This window comes from Trifolium pratense, linkage group LG1, assembly GCF_020283565.1.
Source record: "Trifolium pratense cultivar HEN17-A07 linkage group LG1, ARS_RC_1.1, whole genome shotgun sequence".
Lineage (NCBI taxonomy): Eukaryota > Viridiplantae > Streptophyta > Magnoliopsida > Fabales > Fabaceae > Trifolium > Trifolium pratense.
Window position 1 is genome coordinate 41,047,302 of NC_060059.1, and position 13,843 is coordinate 41,061,144.

The 13,843-nt window shown below is 33.4% G+C and overlaps 1 protein-coding gene across 6 annotated transcripts; it reads right to left on the reverse strand.

Annotated features, from left to right (window-relative positions):
• Positions 1-5,378: 5,378 nt before the first annotated feature.
• LOC123897925 (phosphatidate phosphatase PAH2-like) lies at positions 5,379-11,747 on the reverse strand. 6 transcript variants are annotated; one of them, XM_045948763.1, is made up of 12 exons: positions 11,350-11,662; positions 10,343-11,123; positions 9,881-10,129; positions 9,176-9,249; positions 8,697-8,781; positions 8,317-8,403; positions 8,142-8,214; positions 7,528-7,571; positions 7,310-7,438; positions 7,104-7,205; positions 6,855-6,993; positions 5,379-5,674 (listed from the first exon to the last, which is right to left on the reverse strand). In XM_045948763.1, exons 2-11 carry the CDS (start codon positions 11,075-11,077, stop codon positions 6,946-6,948), a joined length of 1,626 nt encoding a protein of 541 aa, XP_045804719.1. In that variant the 5' UTR covers positions 11,078-11,123; positions 11,350-11,662; the 3' UTR covers positions 5,379-5,674; positions 6,855-6,945. The 6 variants fall into 6 exon arrangements, with proteins under 6 accessions (XP_045804719.1, XP_045804742.1, XP_045804733.1 ...); XM_045948786.1 differs by lacking the exon at positions 5,379-5,674 and adding an exon at positions 6,069-6,686 and having other exon boundaries at positions 11,350-11,747; XM_045948777.1 differs by lacking the exon at positions 5,379-5,674 and adding an exon at positions 6,069-6,697 and having other exon boundaries at positions 11,350-11,708.
• Between the last annotated feature and the right edge of the window lie 2,096 nt (positions 11,748-13,843).

Genomic DNA, 13,843 nt, shown 5'->3' on the forward strand with positions numbered 1-13,843 from the left:
AGTTTAGGATAGCTTGTAGTAATATTGAAAATAACTGATAATTATTATTAATATTATTAAGAAGACTTGTAAATTGTAATCACTTGGGCGAGTTGAACGCCGTTTTTATTTATCGAAGAACCTTTCTATGTATTTGAGTAAAATGGTCAGATTAGGCGTGCACCACTTGTCGTAAGAGTTGAGAGTATATTTGAGCATGTTCAGCTATAGTAGAGTTCCTTATTATTTGTGGTTAAGCTATAGTAGAAGTACTTATTACTTGTGATGTGATCAATGATTAGCTTGTTCATAAGTTCAATATGTAGAGTAATGAAAGGAGATCCCATAGTGTCTGACATATCATTTTCTGCAACTTTTAGATTGCACCACATACCTGTCATGATAAATCGATAATATCTTGTTTTGAATTGATTATAAATTGATAATATCTTGTTTTGAATTGACTTAGGCTTCAACCATACTTTCTTGGATAGTTTTCTCGCTTGATTTTTGTCTAAGTTAAGAGTACTTATGTAATATAGTTATGTGATATTGATCTCTATATGTGCACATTAGAATATATTCCCATTTCCATGTGTAATATAGTTGTTGTTGACTAAGGGGTTCTATCTGGTGTGTTGAAGTGTGGCTACTGTTTTTTGGTGTTTACTTGATATGTTTCTATGCTCAATGTGTACAGATGTTTTGATATGATTAATTTATTTCAATTTCGCAGATTGTAAGTATCTACTGCTGATTTTGCAGCTCATAATGTACACTGCAGCTGGTTTATAGGTGGAACCTTGACACTCTTTATGTCATAGACTATATCATTTTGTTTCTTTATTTGAATATTGCACTCTTTAATGTAGCAATGTGTCCAATGTTGAACTTTCATTTCTCTTTTGTGGTTCCCATTATTACTCCTAGATTTAAGGGGTCACTTTATTATTATTATTAACTATAATTACTACTTTTGTGGCATAATAATATCAATGATGTTCCATAAGGGATATACTGATGCAAACAAATATGAATGTTGGAGACAAGCAATGAAAGTTGAACTTGCTGCTCTTGAAAGGACTGGTACTTGGAAACTTGTTGACATTCCACCAAATGTGAAACCTATTGGTTGTAGATGGGTCTACAAAATTAAATATCATGCAGATGGGACAGTTGAAAGGTACAAGGCACGGTTAGTTGCAAAGGGATATAACCAAATTGAAGGCCTTGATTACTTCGAAACATATTCACCAGTTGCTAAAGTTACTACTGTGAGACTTGTCATAGCTTTAGCATCTATTCATAACTGGTTTTTACATCAATTGGATGTTAATAACGCTTTTCTACATGGTGAACTCCAAGAAGATGTGTATATGGTTGTTCCACCTGGTGTCACACCTCACAAGCCAAATCAAGTTTGTAAGCTACTCAAATCACTTTATGGTCTTAAGCAAGCCAGCCGGAAATGGTATGAGAAACTTACTTCTACTCTTCTTCAACATCAATATCATCAAGCATCATCTGATCATTCAGTTTTCATTAAGAAAACCGATGCTTCCTTCACTATTCTGTTAGTATACGTTGATGATGTTATTTTGGCTGGAACTTCCTTAGTTGAATTTCAACACATCAAATCTGTTCTGCATGATTCATTCCAAATCAAGGATTTAGGCACCTTGAAATATTTTCTTGGCCTTGAAGTTTCACATTCCACGCAAGGGATTTCCCTTTGCCAACGAAATTATTGTTTGGATTTGTTGAATGACACTGGTTTGTTAGGCGCCAAACCTGTTTCTACACCATCTGAACCATCTATAAAGCTTCATCATGACAATGGCACTCCTTATGATGACATTCCTGCTTATAGAAGACTTATTGGCCGTCTCATTTATCTCAACACAACCAGACCTGATATCACTTATGTGACTCAACAATTAAGTCAGTTTCTCTCTAAGCCCACTACTAATCATTGCAATGCAGCAATTCGTGTCCTAAAATATCTCAAGAACAGCCCAGGTCGTGGTTTGTTTTTTCCAAGAGATTCTTCTCTTCACATTTTAGGATTCTCAGATGCTGATTGGGCAGGCTGTGTTGACACAAGGAGGTCCATTTCTGGCTAATGTTTCTTCCTTGGAAAGTCCCTCATATCTTGGAGGACAAAGAAACAGTTGACAGTCTCTCGTTCCTCATCCGAAGCGGAGTATCGAGCCCTCGCTGCTGCAACTTGTGAACTCCAATGGATATTATATCTGCTTAAGGACATACAGATTCAATGCTCTAAACTTCCAGTCATCTACTGCGATAACCAGAGCGCCTTACATATAGCAGCCAATCCCGTTTTCCACGAGCGCACCAAGCACTTGGAGATCGATTGCCACCTTGTCCGTGAAAAGCTGCAAGCAGGTGTTATGAAATTGCTCCCTGTTACTTCTCAAAATCAAGTTGCTGACTTCTTCACTAAAGCCCTGCTACCTCAGCCATTCAACACTCTTATGTCCAAGTTGAATCTGCTAGACATCTACCAGCCTTCACCTTGTGGGGGACTATTACACTCAAATATAGAAGATAAGGATAGTTCTAGTCCACATAAACAGAATCAGTCTGCTAGTTAGATTAGGCACTAATCAGCTACATACTAGTGCTTAATACTTAGTTTACATATCTTCCCCTCTATAAATAGAGAATGTAATTACTCCAATTGTAACAATAATGAGAATTTCAATTCATTTCTCTTCTTTCCTCATAATATTAATATTGAATAAAAAATCTACAATTTGTAGTTTGGATATCTAAATATTGATCCTTTTTATACAATGAAATCAATGAAGATCGAACTCAATTTGTCCACTGTTAAAAAAAGCATGGCTGATAGCAGGAATAGGCTAAACTTTAAAAGCGTTGCCTAATTATTACATATTGTGTATTTTTTTTTTACCTATATTAAAAAGACAATAACAATATTAAAAATAAAGTTTAATTACACTTTTGTTCTCGATCTTATTTTATCAAACTTATGAAAATAGTTCCCTATTTTAAAATCAAATTTTTTGGTTCATCTATTTTCATATTTGTTACAATTTTGATCATAACTCATAATTTTTCCCTAAAACTAACGACTTTTGATGCCAAAAAAGTAAATGTTAGTCTCAAATGTGATATTTCATCTTTAGATTCAATGTTGGAGATAATAACGGTCCGTTTAGATTAACTTATTTTTGAGCTTATAAAAAATAGTTTATGCAAATAAATTACTATCTCCGTCCCTAATTATAAGACATTGTTTGACCACTGCACGTACGCCAATGCACAATTTTGATCACTAATATCTTTAATTGTCTATTAGTAAAAATTATAAAAATTTAATATTTTGAAAATACTCATTAAAACAAATTGAACAAGATCTTATTGGCTGATATTTACATTTATATATTATTAAAAAAATACGGTCAAAATGAATAGTACATTTTTGTCAAACTGTATCTTATAATTAGGGACAGAGGTAGTAGCTTTTATGATAATTCATAAGTTCTTGCTAGTAAAAATTATATCTTCATAAGCTATTATTTCATAAAATTAAATGTCTTAACAAACTTATAAATAATACATAAAAGTTTATTTATTTGCATAATTCATTTTGCATACACTCAAAAATAAGTCAATCCAAATAGACCTAAATCACATTTTAAGACGCCAATAATCATCATTTTTAGAGGAAAGCATGGATTGGGATAAAAATTAAAATATATATAAAATAGAGGGGATCAAAAAGTTTAATTTTAAAATATGGAGACTATTTTCATAAGTTTAATAAAATATGGGGACCAACAAATGCAATTAAGCCTATAAACAAAAAAAAAACATCAACATGAGTGTTGTAAGTGAAATTAATTCATGTTGGTTGCTTGAGAAACAAGTAATTGTGATTAGTGATAGTTACAACTTCTAGTTTGTTAAACAATTAGTTAAGTTAGTTAAGATTTGACTATTGTCTAGTATGTTAGTTGTGTAGAGTGTCAAGTAACCAAGTGTATAAAACACTGTTTGTGCAATCATTTGAGTTTGAAAATATATTGTGAATATTATCTTCTCCGATATCCATTTTCTACCATTTTCAAGATTCAGTGTGTGTAAAAATAGGCGCAAACTGCGCCTATCAGTGTTTGTGTTGTTGAGCTCATCCTACGCCTATCAGTCAGGCCAAGATATAGGCGCGCGTCTATCAATTGCACGAGTAATTTTGTGTTGCTGCGCTTACAATAAGCACGCAAATGGAAGCAACTTATGACCTCTATCTTGTTTCTTCCTAAGGTCATTCGAATATGCAAATCCACCGCAATTTATGACCTAAACTACTACAAAAGCATATTCTTGCTTAAGAAAAAATAATAACATATTCTTGCTTTCCCACAAAGCATGTTACATTGCTAGTGGACATGTTTTTTAGGATTTCTTATTTATAGAAATTGCTACTGTTCATGTTATTCCGCGGAACGTTTATATTTATAACATATACTTTTTAAATACTATATTATATATGGTTGCAACTAGACATGTTAATTATTCCATTCCTACGTGTACGTATCTTTGATTCTTTGTGAATATTATTATATTGCTATTGGTGCATGTTTAACATACTCTTTTTTTTAGCAAACATGTTTATATAATACTTAAAACTAAGCGGGGCAATATAAATACCAATCTCACTGTTTGGAACTTGCATTCATATTCAACAAGACAACATATACACGCAGCTAAGGAAAATAACTCTATTGTTGTTTCTATGGCTTTTATTGAGCGTAATATTTCGAGTGATGGGAAGCGCGTAATGACTCTGCAACAGTTTAAACAATGGTTAAAGACATCATTCGATACAAATGGTGACGGTCGAATAAGCAAAGATGAGTTGCGTGAGGTATTGAGGATCACCGGTGGCCACTTTGCTTCGTGGAAGAGTAACAAGGTCTTGAAGTCAGTTGATTCCAACCACGACGGGTTCATTGATGATAAAGAGTTTGTTAACCTTGCACACTTCGTAGAGAAGCACTTAAACATAAGAATCACAAAATAAAATTATTTGTTTTGTTTTTCTTTCTTCCCAGTTTTGAATGTGTATAAACCCGGTATCACATCTCTTGAACCGGATAGGATTATATGCGCAACAAATCTCTCAATTAAGAGTTTTAATTCGGCTTCAATTCATTAATGTGCAAGTTTTGAATCATTATAAATGTGTTTTTCATTTTATTTTTGTATTGTTCCATCTGAAGCCTCTAGCTGTAGTGTCTTCATGTAGATGAGTTTGATTGTGTGTATGATAATAAGATGAACGAAAGAAAGTTGATGGTAGTAATGAATGAAAAGTTGGACAGAAATAACAACAATAAGCATATGCCTTTAAATTTTGGTCTGTCTTCATTTCATCTTTACTTTTACATTATTTTTTCTTAACTGATGAGAGAATAGGTGCTCCATTGTTCCCGCGGTTTCAAACCCAAATTCCCGTTAGTAAAAGTGTCATACAATTACCAACAATGAATTGGTCCAAGTAAAAGATCTTGGGCCCCTTAAGCAGGTGTCAAGTGTTCGATTTCTGACTCCTTGTATGGAAAGAATTCGGTTGGAAGGAAAGAATTCACCTTGTGTGTCACAGGTTCCTCGACGGAGATTATTCATCGCAATGGAAACTTCATACCTATATCAAAGTAACAAAAACAAAAAGTACCATACAGTTTCACGTAATAATCAATATTGGTTATTGATTTGAGATCGAACAATTCAAATTACACAATCAATTTTAGACGCCCTTGACCATTCATCCATATCAGACGGTTGCGATTTGTAAAGTGCAACACAATTACAGGGGAATCTATTTCCCTCTATTTTTTATGAATGTTTGTTATCTTTCTGTCATACTATCTAATTGTTTGTACTTCCATGAATTCTCTATCCATGTAATGCAGTTCAAATTGCCAATAAATCAATCCACCAGCACAAGTTAATTAACACCAGAATGGTGCTCTTGTCATGGAGCTTAGCAACACATCACCTATATGAACAATGTTTATCAAAATGAAGAAGCATGTACGTGGATGCAAAGCTGGCATACAAATGCCTTAATATGCATAACTGTTTTACAAGTAGTCCAGTCCAGGATATTAAGACCAGTACATGAAAATCATCTTTTATGGTGTAAGTTCTAATTTTGGTGTATGGCGTATTCAAAATTAGTCGCACACTATACACATCTAACAGAAATATCAACAACAATCAAAGCTTTATCCTACTATGTAAGGTCAGATACTTAGATAAAACGACGCCATAATGTTTTATCATATAAATTATGTTGACAGCCACACAATTAGCATCTAAGTATTTCTTCTTAATTTCACCTATAGTTTGTCTCAGCCTTCCCTTGTAGCCATTAGGTTGTGCTCCATCTGATCTACTCTTGTTACTACTAAATCTACAGGTCTCCTCCACACATACTCAAACCTCTGTAGTCAATAGCAGTGGTGGCGGCCGTATTCACAGAGGTGCATGGTGTAGCGGATGTCTGGTGCTACGCAAAACTCCATGGTAGAGTGGATCTACATAACGGCCATAGCGCAGTCGTGGAGGAGTTGTACCGAAATCCCGGAGAGTGTGTCTGTCATTGACTACATACACTCAAACCACCTAAGTCTAGATACAATCATCTTTCCTTCCTACAAAATTCCTAAAGGGAAGAAAAGTTAAAGTAGCTGAATATGAAACAGATCATTCTAGAAAAGTCCTAACAAAGCTTCTGAATTATCAAAGGAAACAAGTTGAAAAACCATTAAAAACCTATGCTGGAGTCTAGACATATTGTGTTAGGTAGAAATCAAATTTACCTATATAGTTTTACAAGGAACAGCACAGCCTGCTTCCATCCGCACCAGACAAAGATGATTGAGCAATGAATGCCAAAAAATCCTAGAATATTTATTCGAAAGAAGGCAACTTCCAGAAATTCCATGAATTGAAATCCTCCTGCAACCAATGTTCAGCAAGAACAAGGCCCAAAAAGTTAAATCATAAACAAAACCTTATGACACATGCGAGAGAGAGAGAGAGAGAGAGAGAGAGAGAGAGAGAGAAACCTGCTCAGATGATTCTGTCGGGGGGAACATTCCATGCACGAGAGCATGGAGAGAAGTGTATGATTTTGTGTCTAAACAACGTCGGTTTACAGAAATCTCACCCTGAAATTTTAGACATGACTACATGAGAATGGAAGTTTGGCAGAACATTATTCAAGAATTTTTAGTATTTATTTATTGTAAAATAATATGATAGATTCATTTACCTTAGGATTAATAATGAAGATTTTTCCGTTGGCGATTCCAACCTTAAGATAGCTGATTTCATCGGTGTCTCTATTTCCAAAACCAGCATAGAATGGATTGTAATCAGGTGGAAAAAGTGCTCTGATGTCCTGGATGCATTAAAATTCAACTTTTTAACCTAACAATGACTATACTGAAAATATTTAAATCATGTCAAATGTGAAAATAGAAACCAAACCTCTAAACATGCAATTTTGAACTCGTGAGGAGCCCTGCGGATAACTGAAAAATGAAAGAAAATATATATCACAGTCCCAAATATGGTAAAGGCATGATCAGGGCACTCCAGACTCAAAGCTTTCTTTGATTAGTCTAATAATACTTTCATTTATACAATAAAAATTGAATCGCATAATAGGACTAAATTTTTTTGAGAATGGTAAGCAAATTAAGGTCAATATGCAATGTGACTTGACATGTAGTTTTTCCTTGGGAATTAAAATTTGGAGCCCTATGTATAAGGATATTCCTCGACTATAATTCAAGTTATCGGAACCCAAATAAGAAAATATTCCATATGCTTTTGAAAAAGAAAATAAAAACCACATGTTCTATAATCGAAATTGTCAATGCCATTTACTTACAAACCATTTTTACAAAAATATGACCTGCACTACATGTAGCTTGGTGTGAAACATGATGTGTATGCAAGGGAGAATATAAGTTTCAAAATGTTTCGTTTTTACCAACTTAAAAGGCTAAAAAAATAGAACAGGGTAGAAGAAAGAAAAAAAACTACTGTAGAAGGGGAATAGCAAGGAAAATAAATAGAAAGAAAAGTTGACTGGATACCTTCTCTATACAGAGAAGGAAAAAGTCCGTCGGGGGAAATAACAACAGGACCATCTGGTAAGACTTTCCCGTCCTGTATAATAACAAAACAAACAGGAGAATGTAAACTGCCTTCTTTTGTCTTCTCGTTGTGTCCAATGTTGAAATATAAATATATTTCAAATTAATGTATCACCTGGTTAAGGTTCAATAGGAATTGTCTGGTGTGATGTGCCTGAGAAATTGCACGAGCACTGAGAAAAAGTATCTGGTAGCCATTTTCCTGTGATGTGTGGAATAGACAAGGTAAAATTCCATAAAGGACAGTTTTCATTCTAAAAGTCATATAACATCAATTAATAATTAGAGTGATCGAATATGTAAAATATAAGTCATAAGTTTGTAGTCCTGAACAGATAAAGCAACCAATTATTTGTTTTGAGACCATGTGTCTAGGAACCTTTCCCACACACAGTTGTATGACTATGATCAATGTATTTGAGATTCAACAACATAACAAATTTACATATTATAGTAATATCAAAACATCTTAGGACACAGGTAAGACGGACAAACCTTGATTTCTGAAAATAAATGAGCAACACCTGACTGTGACCAGTCAATCCCTACTAAAGGCATGAATTGACCTAAAACATCTGACCTGAAATACATAAAACAAGAGAAAGAAACTAACATTATTGCATCATAAAGCAGAAATTTGAATTCTATCTGGATGCTGTACTATCTGGAGTTAAAAATGCTTGCAGGAAGGAACAAAAGAAATTTGAAATTCTACAATTATACTATCCGGAGTTCAACAATCATAATGAAAATTGAATTCTATAGAACCAACCAGTTTTACTTGCATATGTGAAACTTTACCTTCTCAGCTTAAAATCGACCAAGACATTTCTAATAGAGTAATATTATGAACTTTCAACAATAGTATTTCATAAATTGTCAATCAACATGAATACCTGTTACATGAAATCAACATGCTCGAATATAAAATCTATTTGGAAAACAGATTCCTTTTCATTAAGATATATACTCACCTTGTAATTGTCCCATCCACATCTGATATCACTATACGAGTATTCCATTTCCACAAAAATATTCGAGCGTCAATCTAATATAAAAGAAACAATAATAACTGAGAGATTTCAATAAGATAAACAAAAAGAAAACGAAAGGAGACATTATAGGAAGTCCCTCCATAATGCAAATATGCAATCTTGATCATATCAAAGCATGCGAAATAAAAGATGGGAAATGCCAAGGCCTTGAAGTTATGAAGATTATTACATTATCTTAAAAAATGGAGATTCCATTTTCAAAGTTTCTAGGAAATGTAAATTTAAATGCAAATCCACCATCTCAATTTTGTACGAAATCACATCCCTCCACAATACAAGAAGGATCAATGTCAGACTGCTCAAATTCTGACTTCAACAAATTGAATTCAAAACATGAACTCAGAATTAGAGTTGCCTAATCTTCATTCAACAGCTCATATTGCAAAGACTGAACGATTTTATGAAAACACTGAATTCAGATAGATTTTCATCATATTTGGTGAGTGATATTGTAAACCATCCAAGTTAGATACGAATGTGAGAAATTCTCCCATATCAAGATTATCGTTGTAATCCTACTTTATGCAGTGCCATTCTTCTTCACTTATTCTATTTTTTTATTTCCAAAGAGAAGTAAGCTTTGTCAACAACCAATAAAATCGAAGAAATTTATTCATTACTAACCTGCCGCTTCCCCATCATAGGTGTAGAGAAACAGAAGGTTATTGTGTTCCTTCCTTCCTTCAGATTCAAGGACGACAGCTGTTCAGACGTTGGAGTATTTATGTTAACCTTCTTAACAGAACAATCCCTTCGACCAATATTGACAGTCCGAGATTTTTGAAGCTTTGCTATGTTTCCAACATCCGCAACATCACAAATACCACAATCCGTCACCGGCATCTTAATAGTCACTCTATCAGATTTTCCACCCTAAACAAGAACTATAACATATCAGTATCAAGTATCAACAACCAAAACAGAACACACATTTCAATCTCCACAAATTTTTCCTTGCTTGTTTTACTTATTCCTATCCTCATGAAGTAAAGACTCTAACAATACTGAGAATAAAATTAAACATCGTTTACGAATCAAAAAACAATATAACAAATAAAAAAAATATAAAAATTAAACAGCGTTTACCTCAGGTAGCTGCAGAGACGTAGCCGTAGGGCGCAAAACCTCACCAGATTCAGACTTGGATTTCACTTTGACCAAGTTAGCCCCCTGAGTTTTCTTTCTTTCCCTATATGGAAGTTCATCAAAAGTGAGATTCGTAGACCACCTTAACTCCAACAACTTGGCTGCAATCTCAGCACGCTCCACTAAATCTCCATCAGCATCTTCACCATCACCATTAGAACTTGGCCCAAATACAAACCTATATATTCTCGAACTACGAGAACCATTCCCAGCTACAACCTGATCCTCAGAACTCAACCTTTCCGAATCATAATTGCAACTTTTCGACTTGAATTGCCTCTTATTAGTAGTACCTCTCAGCTGTATATCATCATAAGACCACAATTCTGTTCCATCTTCATCTTGTTCTAGTAATTCTTCCATTTGTTCTTCTCCTCCTTCCCCGTGTTGTGAATTAGCATGAAGAAAAAAAGCTTCCCCTTTAGGATTCAAACACATATGAAAATCAGTTTCAACCCCATTAACACTAACACTAACCTTAACCTTTTCCCTTTTCGCCGCTTTCATAACCCTATGGAATTTCCCAAATCTAACATACCAAGGAGATGATTTAAAACTCCCATCTTTTTGCTGAACAACAATAATATCAACCGCGCCACCAAACGGAAGAAATGGCCCGGAAACACTACACACGCCGCGTCTTATGTAACCTCCTAACCTCCCCCAAGCTTGCATTTTGTTAAATTAATGTTGTTTCTTATTATCCTTAAAATCTTCTAACCTAATAAAAAAACACAATTGAATGAATTTAATGTAACATAACATGTAACAGAAATTGTAAATAGAGATCTGAAGACAAGACATGAAAAAGAACCAACAAACAATGAAAGCATATTCTGTTTGAATTATTCGAATGTTCCAAATACAAAATGATCAATAATTCAATCATATGAGAATATTCCTAATCCAATTCAAATAAATTTGAATAAATATAAAATAATACTTACTAATAATTAAAAATGGAAATTGAAGTGTCAACTTTAAAGATCTTCGAAAGCATTGTATCGATGAACAAGTGGTAATATATCTCGGTGATGGTGGGACCCACCCACCACCTTTTTGAGATATTTGATGAATGAAAGGAAGCTACGTCGGTGATAGCAACAGGAACATGAAGACGACAGAGTTTTTTGTTTTGGAGAATGGAAATTGAAGATTTGTTTGTTTCTGTGATGCTGCTATCACCACCGTCCACCGCCGTAGCTGGTTACCGTTGGAGATGATTACCGATTGGAGTTTTTTTTTTTTTACAGAAGAGTTGAAAATGGGTTTCTTTTTCATCACGAAAGAGTTGAAATAAGTTGACAATCTTTTTTAATATTTTTTTTTTACAAATGTAGTAATTACTAATGTTTTGGATAAGACCCTTAAATTAATAACTAAACTTGAATTTATTTATTTTTTAGGAAAATGTCCGGACACTAATGTCTGGGACACTGTTTAGCATGACCTTATTTTTTATTATTAATCTCGGGTTCATTTTATAAGGAACAATTTGAAAAAATTACACAAGCTAAGAAAAGTAAATAGTTATCTTTATTTAATACTCCTATAAATTTAAATGTATTTCTTGGATATCCCTATTTAATCACTTTTAATTCCACAAATTTACTTACTTTTAAGATTCTCTCACATAACAAATAATGACACAAATGAAATTAAACATATAACACACTCGCGCCCAAGGTAGCGAGAGGGTAAAATTGAAAGGCTAGAGAGGGCGTGTGAGAAATACGGAAGACGCGAAAAGAAGAACTGTTTTTTTTATTAAGCCCATGTTAGAAACTTTTTAGTTAAGCCCGATCGCTTGAGGACTTAGTGAGTTTCTGTTGGGCCACTGCGTTTCCTAGAAACCCATAACAAAAATCATTTTAGATGTTTTCTATTCCGAACCCCAGCCTTTCTTTTCTACCCTTGAATTTCCGTTTTTGCCTTTGGCGGTACTTCGGTTTGTAAGAACCGAATTGTTTTGTCATGCTCAAAAAATTCGGTTAATAAAAACCGAAATTTTGTGTTCCAATTTTTTTTCCAGATTTCCTGCATAAATTCAGCATCAGACCCACAACTTCCACAATTTATTTGAAATACTAAACGATATTCGATTTGAGTAAACGACCACTCGTTGGAAAGCTTAGGGTGTCAAGATTACAAATATAATTTTGTTTTGAGGGCTAACTATCCAATTGGTTCAGTTTGACCAAATAATGGGTACTGGTATAAAAACAGAGCAGAAACTTTTCTCAAACTTGTAGGTAGATTTTCTCATACTATACTTAATGAAATGTAACAATTCCGGTGTCAATCCTGTAGTAAATTTTGTCTTTTTTACACTAGATTAAAAATCATTAGCATACGACTTATATTCAGAGAGATATGTTAAATTTACCACAAGTAGCTCTACACAAATTTTCACATAAATCTTTCTTCTTTTCTTAACATTTATGTTATTTCGGTTTATATAAACCGATTTTTTTTTCCATGTTTAAAAATTTCGGTTTGTATAAACCGAAATAAGTTGGCCAAATTTTTTCAAACTGCAAGGGGCAAAATGAGATTTTTGGGGGTATAAAAGAAAGGCGGGGGATCGGGAGAGAAAACATCATCATTTTAAATGAGTTAATTTAAGATATTTATAAGTTTCTGATTTTTTTTATTATTGAAGTTTTTTTTAAAACAAAACTTAATTTATTTCATTATTAATCAAAATTTCAATATAAAGAGGAACATAATCAAAGAAACGGTGACTAGTCCAAAAAATGATTGCTCTTGCAAAGAGTGAGCAACCAAATTCAAAGTTTCTGATTTTTTTTATTATTGAAGTTAAATTTCAAAAATAAAAATTTTTGGTAAATTGAAGTTGAAATAATTTTTCACTTAATTTAAATAAAAAATCACTTAAATCACAAAACCACAAAAAATATGTATTATATTTGTTTTTGTTCTAACGCGCGCTAATATGTCACCACAAGCAACTGCGAACTACCACTCTAACCATTACGATCACCACTCCAAATACCACTAACATCTAGTTGAACACCACTCTAGTCACATTCGATCACTAATCTGATCACCACCAACCATCACGTTGACCAACATCAACACCACTCTGATCGTTGTGACCAACTGCCCCCTGATCACCTCCCTATAACACCCAGATAATGCCACCTTCGACAACCACTATTATTAAAACTACTACTAAATAAATTATAAATTTATAATATTTAAATAAATTTATTTTTTAAAATAAATTTTATTTTAGCATACTTTTTAATCAAAAAATATATTTTAAATATCGTGTTTTTCTTTAAATAAAATATATTTTATATATCGTGTTTTTCTATGGATGAAGTGTCATTCATAGTTCAAGAGAACCATGAATATTGCTAAGATAGTTTTTTTTTATAGTTACTCGATTGCTCACACAACTTTTAAAATTAAATT

Bases quoted from the DNA above. Each gene is read 5' to 3' on its own strand.
- LOC123897925 (XM_045948755.1), bottom strand. From the start codon at position 11,077: ATGCAAGCTTGGGGGAGGTTAGGAGGTTACATAAGACGCGGCGTGTGT. The intron at 9,250-9,880 runs GTTAGTAATGAA...CTTTTATATTAG, and splicing joins CTATGATGGGGAAGCGGCAG to ATTGACGCTCGAATATTTTT. The intron at 7,572-8,141 runs GTATCCAGTCAA...TTCATTTTTCAG, and splicing joins TCCTTCTCTGTATAGAGAAG to TTATCCGCAGGGCTCCTCAC.